This window comes from Carcharodon carcharias, chromosome 2 (assembly GCF_017639515.1).
Source record: "Carcharodon carcharias isolate sCarCar2 chromosome 2, sCarCar2.pri, whole genome shotgun sequence".
NCBI classification, from domain to species: domain Eukaryota; kingdom Metazoa; phylum Chordata; class Chondrichthyes; order Lamniformes; family Lamnidae; genus Carcharodon; species Carcharodon carcharias.
Window position 1 is genome coordinate 234,179,015 of NC_054468.1, and position 14,444 is coordinate 234,193,458.

Genomic DNA, 14,444 nt, shown 5'->3' on the forward strand with positions numbered 1-14,444 from the left:
ACCAACCACTTCTCCCCATCCTGGAGCCTCTGTCCAATCACCTACCACTTCTCCCCATCCTGGAGCCTCTGTCCAATCACCAACCACTTCTCCCCATCCTGGAGCCTCTGTCCAATCACCAACCACTTCTCCCCATCCTGGAACATCTGTCCAATCACCAATCACTTCTCCCCATCCTGGAGCCTCTGTCCAATCACCAACCACTTCTCCCCATCCTGGAGCCTCTGTCCAATCACCTACCACTTCTCCCCATCCTGGAACATCTGTCCAATCACCAACCACTTCTCCCCATCCTGGAACATCTGTCCAATCACCAACCACTTCTCCCCATCCTGGAACTTCTGTCCAATCACCAACCAGCTCTCGCTGTCCCTGGAATCTCTGATCCAATCACTAACCACCTCCCTCTACCCACTCCCTCTACCCAATCACCAACCACCTCTCCCCAGCCCTGGAATCCCTGTCCAATCACCAGCAAACTCTCGCTGTACCTGGAACCTCTGTCCAAACACCAACCACCTCTCCCCATCCCTGGAATCTCTGATCCAATCACTAACCACCTCCCTCTACCCCTGGAATCCCTGATCCAATCACCAACCACCTCTCCCCAGCCCTGGAATCTCAGTGCTTCTCAGTGTCCCGCAGTCAGCACCGCGGTGAAGCAGTCTGGGAAGAGTGTCCCACAGTCAGCATTGTGGTGAAGCAGTCTGGGAAGAGTGTCCCACAGTCAGCATCACGGTGAAGCAGTCTGGGAAGAGTGACTCGCAGTCAGCATCACGGTGAAGCAGTCTGGGAAGAGTGACTCGCAGTCAGCATCATGGTGAAGCTGCCTGGGAAGAGTGTCCTGCAGTTAGTTCTTGTTGAAAATAACAAGAGTGATATCACAAGAGTTTTAGTTATGAGGAGAGATTGGATAAACTAGGGTTATTTTCCCTGGAGCAGAGGAGATTGAGGGGGGTATGTGATTGAGGTGTATAAAATTACAAGGGGCATAGATAGAGTAGACAGGAAGGAACTTTTCCCCTTGGTGGAGGGATCAATAACCAGGGGGCATAGATTTAAGGTAAGGGGCAGGAGGTTTAGAGGGGATGTGAGGAAGAATTCTTTCACCCAGAGGGTGGTGGGAATCTGGAACTCACTGCCTGAAAGGGTGATAGAGGCAGAAACCCTCATAACATTTAAGAAGTATTTGGATGTGCACTTGCGATGCCAGGGCATACAAGGTTATGGGCCTAGTACTGGAAAATGGGATTAGAATAGTTAGGTACTTGTTTGACCGGCGCAGACTTTGTTGGGCCGAAGGGCCTTGTTCTGTGCTATAGACCTCTATGGCTCTAAGACTCTATAACCAGCTCTCCCCACAGGTCAGCTCCTATTTGTTGTTTGAACGAAGTCTCTAAATTTGTGAAATCCAACAGTAAGTTTGGAGAATTCTTTGAATTAATGCAAAGTTTTGAATGATTCTGGAAGATACAATCAGATAAATTTCTCACATTTGATTGATGCTTGAGTATTCTGTATCATTTTAAAACCATATAGAGATCGAAAATGAAATAAAGAACATTACATTATACCCAATTAACAGATCACAAAGTGTCACTGTACCTTTTACTTCCTTCACACTTTGAGATACTTTTAACAGTCAGAACAACAGAAGAACTAGAAGCAGGGGAGAGCCAAACAGCCTTTCAAGCCTGTTCCACCATCTAATACGACCATGGTTAATCTTGGGCTTCAACTCCACTTTCCTGCCCATTCCCCATATCCATTGATTCCTTGAAAACCGAAAATCTGTCCATCCCAGCCTTAAATATATTCAACAATGGAGCATCCACAACCCTCTGGGGTAGAGAATTCCAAAGATTCACAACCCTTTCAGTGAAGTAATTTCTCCCCATTTCAGTCTGTCAGGAAGATATGATAATGTCCATAAGGTTATTGGAATTTATTCTAAAACAGCCTCTGTCTATATGCCTATGTGTGTGTGAGATTTAATTGAAGTAGAGGCAGCTAATCTGTGTGCTTTGAGGTAGGAAGAGAAGTTAGGTTTGAAATGTCAGTTAGGTAGACATGGAGAAGTTTTAGTATGTGAAGTGTAAAGGGGGCAAATTGCATTTTTAAATAAACCAAGCTAGATTGTTTTCAAAGGAGGAGAGAAATGTGTCACCTGGCCAGGTTTTTATTTTTCACAAGTTTACTGGTAAAGCTTAGTGCTGCGAGAGATTTTTATTATCAGAATGTCCAAAGACATAGTGAAACAATGGGAATTTGCATTCAAAGGGGAAAATATGTATGAAGGAGAGGAGGCTGTTTGTAAAGGCAGGCATTTTAAGATCTAACGAGTGTGAAATGCCTTCAGCCTGTATGTACCAAACTGCTGCCTCCAGGGACTGAAGTTAAGAGAACTCACTTTGAGTCCGACTGTTCAGGGTATCGTTTACTTTACCTGGGTCTTTTAAAATCTGTGTCTTACTGTTGCCTTAATGAAATTGTAACTGGGAGTTAAGCTAATTGGGGGATTTAGAAGTTATTATAGTAGTAATTTATAGACATAGATGTGCTTGAAAGTCATTTTTCTTGTTAATTAATGTTTAATTTAGTATTATGAAAACCTCATAAGATTCGATGTTCTTATTATTACTGAATTCAAAGCCCGCATCTCAAAATGTGCAAATTGAAAATTGGCTGTGACAGCTGTTTCAAGATCCCCCTCTGGAATTTGAACAACTCAGCATTTACCATCTGCAATGTCATAACAAAAATTGGGGGCTCATCCAGCGCATATTTGAAATCCCTTGATCGGTTTGAAGTTGGTGAATCTTAAGGTTACAAGTATGAGAAGCACTTGGAATTCAGGAGTTGGGGTGAGGATTTTTTGTAGTGGTGAGACTGCAATACGGCTTTGGCAGTTGCTCAGACTTGTCTGAGAGTCGAAGTTATAACTTTGGCTGGTTTACAAAAGGTAACTAAAGTTAAATTAATGGAATTGGCAGATAAATTACAATTGGGGTTACCTGCAGGGGCTAAGAAAGCAGATATAATTGAAAGAATGACACAGTATTTAAAGTTGGAAATGATGTTTTGAATTGGGGGAAAGTGGATTTTAGTAAAATAAGGCAGGATCTGGCCAAGGTAGACTGGGAACAGTTACTTGTGGGGAAACCTACAGAGGAACAGTGGGGGGTGTTCAAAAAGGAAATGGGGAGGGAACAGGCTCAACATGTTCCCTCTAGGGTGATAGGAAGGAGCAACAAGCCCAGAACACCATGGATGACCAGAGATATTCAGGTTACGATGAGAAGGAAAAGAGAGGCTTTTAGCAGGTGCAAGAGAAGTAAATCAGCAGAGGCATTAGTGGAGAACAGACAGTGCAGGGTGGAGCTTAAGAAAGCAATTAGGAGAGCAAAGAGGGGATATGAGAAAGTTGTGGCTGGTAAAAGTAGGGAAAATCCCAAGATATTCTATAAGTATATCAATGGGAAGAGGATAACCAGGGAAAGAGTAGGGCCCATAAGGGACCAAGGGGGCAATCTATGGGTGGAGCCAGAGGACATCGCTAGAGTGTTGAATGAATACTTCACATCTGTCTTCACCCAAGAGAATGAGGATGAAGGTATCAAACTCAGGGAGAGAGACTGCGAGGTTCTTAAGCAAATTGATAGAGGGAATGACAAGGTATTGGAGGTGCTGGCAGGCTCAAAAGTGGAAAAATCTCCAGGTCTGGATGGTTTATATCCCAGAGAGCTGAGGGAGGCAAGGGAGGAGATCGCAGGGGCTCTGACCCAAATTTTTAATTCCTCTCTGGCCACTGGGGAGGTGCCAGAGGACTGGAGAACAGCTAATGTGCTTCCGCTATTTAAGAAGGGTTGTAGAGATAAACCAGGAAACTACAGGCCAGTGAGTCTCACGTCAGTGGTAGGGAAGCTATTGGAAAAAGTTCTGAAGGAGAGAATCTATCTCCACTTGGAGAGACAGGGTTTGATCAGGGATAGACAGCATGGCTTTGTCAGAGGGAGGTCATGCCTAACAAATTTGATTGAATGTTTTGAGGGGGTGACCAGGTGTGTAGATGAGGGTAGTGCAGTTGATGTAGTTTATATGGATTTCAGCAAAACCTTTGACAAGGTCCCACATGGGAGACTTATAAAGAAGGCAAATGCACATGGGATACAGGGTAATTTGATAAGATGGATTCAAAATTGGCTTAATTGTAGGAGACAGAAGGTGATGACAGAAGGATGCTTTAGTGACTGGAAGCCAGTGTCCAGTGGCGTACCACAGGGATCTGTGCTGGGTCCCCTATTATTTATCATTTATATAAATGACATAGATGACTATGTGGGGGTAGGATTAGTAAGTTTGCGGATGACACAAAGATTGGCCGGGTGGTTAACAGTGAGCTTGAGTGTCTTGGGCTACAGGAGGATATAGATGGGATGGTCAAATGGACAGATAAGTGGCAGATGGAATTTAACCCTGAAAAGTGTGAGGTGATACACTTTGGAAGGAATAATTTGACAAGGAAGTATTCAATGAACGGCATGACACTAGGAAGTTCTGAGGAACAAAGGGACCTTGGCGTGTGTGTCCATAGATCTCTGAAGGCGGAGGGGCATGTTAGTGGGGTGGTGCAAAAAGGCACATGGGACACTTGCCTTTATCAATCAAGGTATTGGTTACAAAGGTATGGAGGTCATGTTGGAGTTGTATAGAACCTTGGTGAGGCCACAGCTGGAGTACTGTGTGCAGTTCTGGTCACCACATTATAGGAAGGATGTGATTGCACTGGAGGGAATGCAGAGGAGATTCACCAGGATGTTGCCTGGGATGAAACATTTAAGTTATGAAGAGAGGTTGGATAGACTTGGGTTGTTTTTGTTGGATCAGAGAAGACTGAGAGGCGACCTGATCGAGGTGTACAAGATTATGAGGGGTATGGACAGGGTGGATAGGGAGCAGCTATTCCCCTTAGTTGAAGGGTCAGTCACAAGGGGACATAAGTTCAAGGTGAGGGGCAGGAGGTTTAGGAGGGGATGTGAGGAAAAACCTTTTTACCCAGAGGGTGGTGAGGGTCTGGAATGCACTGCCTGGGAGGGTGGCGGAGGTGGGTTGCCTCACATCCTTTAAAAAGTACCTGGATGAGCACTTGGCACATCATAACATTCAAGGCTATGGGCCAAGTGCTGGTAAATGGGATTAGGTAGGTAGGTCAGGTGTTTCTCACATGTTGGTGCAGACTCGATGGGCCGAAGGGCCTCTCCTGCACTGTGTGATTCTGTGATACCTGACACTAGTGAGTCACAGCTGGGGGTAGTGAGAGTTCAGTTACAAATGAAGATACTTGAACTTGAACAAGCAAAGGAACCTGAGCCAGAGGCAGCATAAAAGGAAAGAGAAAGGGCAGAAAAGGAAAGGTATTTCAAAGGGTGCAATCAGAAAGGCAGGAGAAAGAAAAGAAACTGGAACTGAAATTCCAGGTATGAGTGAAGGATAAAGAAAGAGAGGCAAGCGAAAGAGAGAAGGAAAGAGAAAGGGTATACCAGCTTAAACAGCTTGAAGTTAAAAAAGAGACCTCAGATTCTGAGGAACATTCTGATGATGAAAGAGCCTTTAACCTAAAACTCGGTGGGGAGATGTTTAAATTTGTATCAGCTCTCCCAAAGGTTGAGGAAAGGGATATGGAAGCATTTTTTGCTTCATTTGAGAAGATAACTAAACAGATGAAATGGCCACAGGAAAACTGGATATTGTTGTTACAATCCAGGTTGGTGGGTAGACCTCATGAGGTTTATGCTTTACTGTCAGAAGAAATGTCAGTGGCCATTTTGAGTGCATATGAGTTGGTTCCTGAGGTGCACAGGCAGAAATTTAGGAACATGAGAAAAGAGCCTAGGTAAATTTATATTGAGTTTGAAAGAGTAAAACAAAATAATTTTGACAAGTGGATATGGGCATTAAAGAAAGAGACATAAGTGGCCCTTAGAAGTAATTATTTTGGAAGAATTTAAAGATTGAATTCCTTCGGTAGTGAGAACCCGTGTGGAGGAACAGAGGGTTAAAACGGTAAGACAAGCAGCAGAGATAGCTGATGATTATGAGTTAGTTCATAGATCTAAACCTCTTTGTTGTCATCCTTTTAAATCAGAAAAGGATAGAAAGTGGGAAGGTGAAAGGAAGGTGGGTAGTCAGGGAAAATGAGTAGAAGGAAATTCTGAATTATTACTGAATTCAAAGCCCACATCTCAAAACAGACAAATTGAAAATTAGTTGTGACAGTTGTTTCAAGTTTCCCTCTGGGATTTGAACGGCTCTGCATTTCCCACCTTCTATGTCATAACACAGTCCGAAAGGATCAGCACCTTATTTAGATTCCCCAAACAGTGGAAATATCCTTTCAGTGTCCACCTGATCAAACCCCTTCAGAATCCTGAATGCTTCAATGAGGTTACCCCTCACTCTTCTGCACTCCAGAGAGGCGATGGCATGGTGGTATTGTTGCTGGACTAGTAATCCAGAGACCCAGGGTAATGCTCTGGGGATCCGGGTCCAAATCCCACCAAGGCAGATGGTGGAGTTTGAATTCACTAAAAATCTGGAATTAAAAGTTTAATGATGCCCATTGTCGATTGTTGGTAAAAACCCATCGGGTTTACTAAGGCCCTTTAGGGAAGGAAACCTGCTGTCCACATGTGAATCCAGACCTACAGCAATATGGTTGACTCTTCAAAATGCATTCTGCCCAGCCAGTGATGCCCACATCCCAAGAATGAATAAAAAGAAAGAACATTGACCCAATTTACTCAGCCTTGCATCATAGGGGCAACCCCCTCATCCCAGGGACCAATCCAGTGAACCTTCGCTGTAGTGCCTCCAATGTAAGTATCCTTTCTTAAATGTGGACACGGTATTCCAGATGGATGTGGTCTCACTAAAACCCTGCACAACTGTAGCAAGATTTCTTTATTCTTGTACTCCAATCCCCTTGCAATAAAGGCCAACATGCCGTTTGCCTTCCTAACTGCTTGCTGCACCTGCATGTTAACTTCCTGCATTCCTTGTACATGTGCACCCAACTCTCTCTGGACATCAACACTTTCAAGTTTCACACCTTTTAAAAAAAAACTCTGCTTTTCTATTCTGATGACCAAAGTGAACAAGTTCACACTTCTGCACATCATAAACCATGTACCTACATTGTTGGTCACTCACATAACCTGTGTATATCACTTTGCAAACTCTGTGTCCTATTTATTTATTTAGTGAATGCAAATTACAGAACCTTTACGTGCAGAAGGAGGCTGCTCGGGCCATCAAGTCTGAGCTGGCTCTTTGAAACAGCATTCTACCTAATCCCACTCCCCTACCTTATCTCCCTGAAGTCAGGGGATAGCCTCCTCATTTGCTGAGTTTAAAGTGATTAGTCTGCCACTTAGGGCAAAATTTTTCACACACATGACACACTCTAATGTAAAATAGCACATGATGATGGTGGGTGAGCATCCCGATGTCATCACACGATATTTCGGTTGACGGGCCTGCGCTAAACTCAGTTATCAGTTAAGAGGGCTATTAAACCCATTAACAGCGCAAGTAAGTGGGATATTTTGTTGCCTGTCCAACCTTCGGTTGGTGGGCAGGTGAATCAGCCAGGCAGCCTTTGCATTTTTCAGGAACCCTCATCTAAGGGTAGGATGAGGTTTCCGCCGTTAAATAAAAAAAATGTTTAGGCAGAATTTTCATCTTATCTATGTTCCGGTAACTGTTTCTGATGCGTGGACATTTTTTCATGGTTTTTAAAACCTTTATTTTTTTGTATTTAAATTCTCCAGCCCCCTGAGGCAGCTCTCGACCTTCAGTGAGCTTTCATTCCGCGCTCCCCTCCCACCCAGCCCAGCAGCACTGAGCATTTCAGTGCACGCTTCACAGTGGACAGCTGTTAATTGGCCAGCCAGCATGAAATCACAGCCGTCAGTCTGTTTCCCACCACCCTCAGGCCCGTCCTCCAAGCTGCAAATTCAGGCCTTAGTCTGCAGCAAAGGGCACGAGTCCAGATGGCTGCGTTGCCTGCCCAGTGCCAGGGTTCAGGACATCTGCTTGGCGCTGGAGAGGAACTTGCAATGGGAAGGGGAAGACCGAGTCGTCATGGTCCATGCAGGTACCAACGACAAAGGCAGGACAGAGAAGGAGGTTCTTGCATAGTCAGTATGAGGACCTAGGCACCAAATTAAGAAGTAAAACCCCAAAGGTCATAATCTCTGGATTATTACCTGAGCCACATGCAAATTGGCAAAGGACAAATCAGGTTAGGGAGATGAATGTGTGGCTTAAAGAACTGGTGTGGGAGAAGGGGGTCCCAGTTCGTGGACCACTGGCACCAGTATTAGGGAAGGTGGGGTCTGTGCCATTGGGACAGTCTACACCTGAACCGTGCATGGGCTGGTGTTCTTCCGAGCTGCATAAATGGGGAAGTAGAGAGAAGTGCAGCCAAGGAATCAAATGTGGGAAGATGTGGTAAATCAAACTGATGGAAGGGGTCATCAACAGTGCTATCAAATGGCACTTGCTTGGCAATAACCTGCTCACTGATGCTCAGTTTGGGTTCCACCAGGATCACTCTGATCCTGACCTCATTACAGCCTTGGTTCAAACATTGACAAAGGAGCTGAACTCCTGAGGTGAGGTGAGAGTGACTGCCCTCGACATCAAGGCCGCATTTGACTGAGTGTGGCATCAAGGAGCCCTAGCAAAACTGGAGTCAATGGGAATCGGGGGGAAAACTCTCCGCTGGTTGGAGTCATACCTAGCACAAAGGAAGATGGTTGTGGTACAAAAACAAAAAATGCTGGAAAAACTCAGCAGCTCTGGCAGCATCTGTGGAGAGAGAAACAAGAGTTAACATTTCAATTCCGTATGACCCTTCTTCAGAGATGAGGAGAAGTGGAAATGTGATAAACAGTATATATTTCAAGGGAGGTGAAGCTGGATAGAAGGCCAGTGATAGGTGGGAGCAAAGGAGAGATTGACAAAGATGTCAAGGACAAAAGGATAAAGGGGTTGTTAATGGTAGTGATTAGTGGTGAAAAAGGTGCTGATAGTATTATAAAAGTAAGAAGCAGAATGTGATAACAGCAGCAAAAGGGTATTATTCTGTGAAAGAACAACATGGAACAAGTAACAGATAACCCTGTGGGGATGGGGTGGGGGGCAAGGAGCAGAGGTGGGGAAAAAAAGGATCGAAAATGGAATAGAAGGGGGATTTTAAAAAGGGGATAAAACCATTGATAAATGAATAAACATAAAAATAACTGGATAAAAAAATGAATGTATAAAAAAGGGGATTAAAAACAGGGGGTGGGGAGGGAGGAGAGAGTTCATGGTCTGATGCTGTTGAAGTCAATATTCAGTCCGGAAAGCTATAAAGTGCCTAGTCGGAAGATGAGGTGTTGTTCCTCCAGTTTGCGTTGAGCTTCACTGGAACAATGCAGCAAGCCAAGGACGGACATGTGGGCATGAGAACAGGGTGGAATGTTAAAATGGCAAGCGACAGGGAGTCTGGGTCATGCTTGCAGACAGACAGAAGGTGTTCACAAAGCAGTCACCCAGTCTGCACTTGGGCTCTCCAATGTAGAGGAAACCGCATTGGGAGCAGCGAATGCAATAGACTAAATTGAGGGAAGTGCAAGTGAAAAGCTGCTTCACTTGAAAGGAGTGTTTGGGCCCTTGGACAGTGAGGAAGGAGGGAATAAAGGGGCAGGTGTTGCACCTTCTGCGATCGAATGGGAAGGTGCCGTGGGAGGGGGTTGAGGAGTAGGGGGTGATGGAGGAGTGGACCAGGGAGTCCCAGAGGGAACGATCCCTGCGGAATGCCGCCGGGGGGCTGAAGGGAAGATGTGTTTGGTGGTGGCATCATGCTGGAGTTGGTGGAAATGGCAGAGGTTGAACCTTTGAATGCGGAGGCTGGTGGGGTGATAAGTGAGGACAAGGGGGACCCTATCATGTTTCTGGGAGGGAGAGGAATGTGTGAGGGCAGATGCGCGGGAGATGGGCCGGACATGGTTGAGGGCCCTGTCAACGACCGTGGGTGGAAAACCTCGGTTAAGGAAGAAGGAAGACATGTCAGAGGAACTGTTTTGGAAAGTGGCATCATCAGAACAGATGCAACGGAGGCGAAGGAACTGAGAGAATGGGATGGAGTCCTTACAGGAAGCGGGGTGTGAGGAGCTGTAGTCGAGGTAGCTGTGTCAAAAGGCTTGTAATGAATATTGGTGGACAGTCTATAACCAGAAATTGAGACAGAGAGGTCAAGGAAGGGAAGGGTAGTGCCAGAGATGGACCATGTGAAGGTGATACAAGGGTGGAAATTGGAAGCTAAATTAATAAATTTTTCCAAATCCAGACGAGAGCATGAAGTGAAACCAAAACAGTCATCGATGTACCGGAGAAATATTTGTTGGAGGGGGCCTGAGTAGGACTGGAACAAGGAATGTTCCACATACCCCATAAAGAGACAGGCGTAACTGGGGCCCATGCGGGTACTCACTTCCTCCAAGTAAAAGGTGTGGCTATGAGATGAGTTTAAGGAGAAGTTGTTCAGTGTGAGAACAAGTTCAGCCAGATGGAGGAGAGTAGTGGTGGATGGGGATTGTTCGGGCCTCTGTTCGAGGAAGAAGCAGAGAGCCACCAGACCATCCCGGTAGGGGATGGAGGTGTCGAGGGATTGGACGTCCATGGTGAAGGGGAGGCAGTTGGGGCCAGAGAACGGGGAATTGTTGATATGATGTAGGGCATCAGCGGAATCGTGGATGTAGGTGAGAAGAGATCGGGCAAGGGGAGAGAGAACAGAGCCAAGATAGGAAGAAATGAGTTCCATGGAGCAACAGAACAAGGAATGTTCAGAACAATGGAACAAGGACATGTCAGAAGCACCATTCCAAAATGGCACTTCTGACGTCTTCCTTCTTCCTTAACTGAGGTTTCCCCCCCACTGTGGTTGACAAGGCCTCAGCCGTGTCTGACCCATCTCACGCACCTCTGCCTACACTCCTTTGTTTCCCTCCAAGGGCCAAGATAAGGTCCCCATTGTCCTCACTTTTCACCCCACCAGCCTCCACATTCAAAGGATCATCCTCTGCCATTTCCGTCAACTCCAGCACGATGGCACCACCAAACACATCTTCCCTTCATCCCCCCGGCAGCATTCCACGGGGACTATTCCCTCCAGGACATCTTGGTCCACTCCTCCATCACCCCCTACACCTTACCCCCTTCCCATTCGATCGCAGAAGGTTCAACACCTACCCCTTTACCTCCTCCCTCCTCTCTGTCCAAGAGCCCAAACACTCCTTTCAAGTGAAGCAGCATTTCACTTGCACCTCCTTCAATTTAGTCTACTGCATTCGTTGCTCCCAATGTGGTTTCCTCTACATTGGGGAGACCAAACGCAGACTGGGTGACCGCTTTGCAGAACACCTTCGGTCTGCCCGCAAGCATTACCCAGACCTCCCTGTCGCTTGCCATTTCAACACTCCACCCTGCTCTCATGCCCACATGTCCGTCCTTGGCTTGCTGCATTGTTCCAGTGAAGCCCAACGCAAACTGGAGGAACAGCACCTCATCTTCCGACTAGGGACTTTACAGCCTTCCGGACTGAATATTGAATTCAACAACTTCAGATCATGAACTCTCTCCTCCATCCTCACCCCTTTATTATCCCCTTTTTTCTAATTCATTTTTATTTTTTAACCACTTATTTTTGCTTTTATTTTTATTCACTTATCAATGGCTTTATCTCTTTTTTTATCCCCTTTTTTTAATCCTCCTTCCATCCCATTTTCTATCCTTTTTTCCCCCACCACCACCCCATCCCCTACAGGACCATCTGTCACTTGTTCCAGGTTGTTCTTTCACACAACGGTACCCTTCTCCTGCTCAGGGTAGTGTCCTCAGCCCAAGCATCTTCAGCCACTTCATCAATGACCTTCTTTCCATCATCAGGTCATAAGTGGAGATGTTCACTGATGATTGCACAATATCCAGCACCATTCATGACTCCTCAGATACTGAAGCAGTCTGTGTCCAAATGCAGCAAGACCTGGACAATATCCAGGCTTGGGCTGACAAGTGGCAAGTAATGTTTGTGCCACACAAGGGCCAGGCAATGACCATCTCCAACTAGAGAGGTTCTAACCATCGCCCCTTGACAGTCAATGGCATTAGCATTGCTGAATCCTCCACTATTAACATCCTGGGGGTTACCATTGACCAGAAACTGAACTGGACTAGCCATATAAATACTGTGGCTACAAGAGCAGGTCAGAGGCTGGGAATTCTGTGGAGAAGAACTCACCTCCTGACTCCCCAAAGCCTGTCCACCATCTACAAGGCACAAGTCAGGAGTGTGATGGAATACTCTCCACTTGCCTGGAAAAGTGCAACTCCCACAAAACTCAAGAAGCTTGACACCATCCAGGACAAAGCAGCCCCGCTTGATTGGCACCCCATCCACAAACATTCACTCCCTCCACTGACCAAGGCTCCTTTGACAGCAATTTTCAAAGCTGTGACCTCCCCCATCTAGAAGGAAAAGGGCAGCAGATAGATGGGAACACCACCAATTGGAAGTTCCCCTCCAAGTCACTCACCATCCTGACTTGGAAATATATCACCGTTCCTTCACCGTCGTTGGGTCAAGATCCTGGAACTCCCTCCCTAACAGCACTATGGGTGTACCGACACCATATGGACTGCAGCGGTTCAAGAAGGCAGCTCACCACCACCTTCTCAAGGGCAATTAGGGATGGGCAGTTATTGTTAGCCCAGCCAGCGAAGCCCATGTCATGTGAATAAAAATAAAAACCTCCTTCAGCCCAACAACTCTGTGATCTCCAAATCTGACCACATGGCCTTTGGGATGTCCTCCCAAATTTAATCACTCCACCATTGATGGCCGTACCTTCAACTCTCTAAGGCCCAGGATATAGGAATTCTGGGTATGGGAATGAATAACTGGAGGAATGGGAATGCTGCAGTGAAATGATTTGAGCACAAGGTTATCCAATTTCTTTAAAGCTAGATTTAATATTCAAGAGTCCTTTATCGATTCTTTCCAATGTAAATGCTCTATGTAACCATCTTCAACACAGTTATCACTCCCTCTGTACCAATCCCCAGCCCAACCCTTGTCTTTACAAAATACTCATCAGCTCAATTCTTAGTCTTTTGTATATTGTATAAATGTGGTATAACTATGGCACAAATGTGATTGGTATGACATTGATACTCTAACTATGGCTACAGCTATAGTTTGTTAACATGTATAAAATCGCAAGATCTTTTGTTCTTCTCAGATTTGTCTTCTAATTTTCTCCCTTCAAGTTCCCAATTCCATTTGCTGCTCTAGTGGAGATTCCAGTCTGTGCTATGTTGCGGTTCATTTGATGCCTGCTCCTCCAGCACTTCACCCAGCAGTCTATCTGTGTCCATGGTGTGAGACAGCGACACAGTGATTCCAGTCCATCACTGCTCTGGCAATTTCTGTCCTCAGCCAGTGTTCCCATCAGTTTGTACCATCAGATGTCTCTGCATATTCATCACTGCAGCACCAAGCAGAGGATCCCCACCTCATCCAGCCCAGCTCAGAAGCCAGCTGGAACCAGCTCATTCAGCACATGTCAGGGGAAACCTCACAGCTTTTCAGAGGATGTTGTACTCAGCCTTTACCCACTGATTGTACTTTGTACCATGACAAAATTGTTGATCCCAGGACTATATTGTCCATTCACAGCCTGGTCTCACACCATACCATTTAATCACAGTCCAGTCCAGCTATATATAACCATTTACATTGTCTTTCCTCTATAAATTCACAACATTATTTTGTCTCTGACATTTTGAAACTAATTAAATTTGGAGGCAGCTCCCTTCCAGCTGAAAAGCCCAAGCAGTCCAAGGCACTTGGACCATTTGTTCAATCAGTACATTGCATCATCTTATCCACTCATAGAGAGAATTTCATTGGCACCTTTTTCTGTGATAGGCCAGACAGGATGACAGAGAAGGAATGCTGGGCACTCTGCCTCCTCATCCACCTGTGCTTCATCACCTGCGTGATTCTTCCTTCCAGGAAATACGTGTCGACTTCACCAAACGTCTCAGATACACCCTTGACATAGACTGGACCCCTGTACTGGAAAGCAAAGCCCCGAGCCTCAAGAATCTGGCAGGTTTCCTTTGGCACTTGTACCTTGCCACTGACGCCAGTGCTGTCCATGCGGCTGGCAAGATTCACTGTTGGACCCCAGATGTCGAATTGTGGCTTCTTAGCTCCAATAACCCCAGAAATAGCAGGTCCTTGTGTGAACCCTGGCAAAGGCAAAAAGGGCAGTTGTCAGCTGACACTCACCAACCTCTCTCAGCAACTAACTCACAGCCAAATCTGGGCCTAC

The 14,444-nt window shown here is 45.8% G+C and overlaps 1 protein-coding gene across 1 annotated transcript in view; it reads right to left on the bottom strand.

Annotated features, from left to right (window-relative positions):
- Nucleotides 1–13,061: 13,061 nt before the first annotated feature.
- The window catches only part of LOC121288982 (adenylate cyclase type 8-like), a 217,233-nt gene continuing 215,850 nt past the window's right edge, over nucleotides 13,062–14,444 (bottom strand). Inside the window, exon 18 of the mRNA XM_041207846.1 lies at nucleotides 13,062–14,361. Within this exon, the coding sequence (XP_041063780.1) occupies nucleotides 13,997–14,361 (365 nt within the window). The 3' untranslated portion in view covers nucleotides 13,062–13,996. The remainder of the gene's footprint in view (nucleotides 14,362–14,444) is intronic.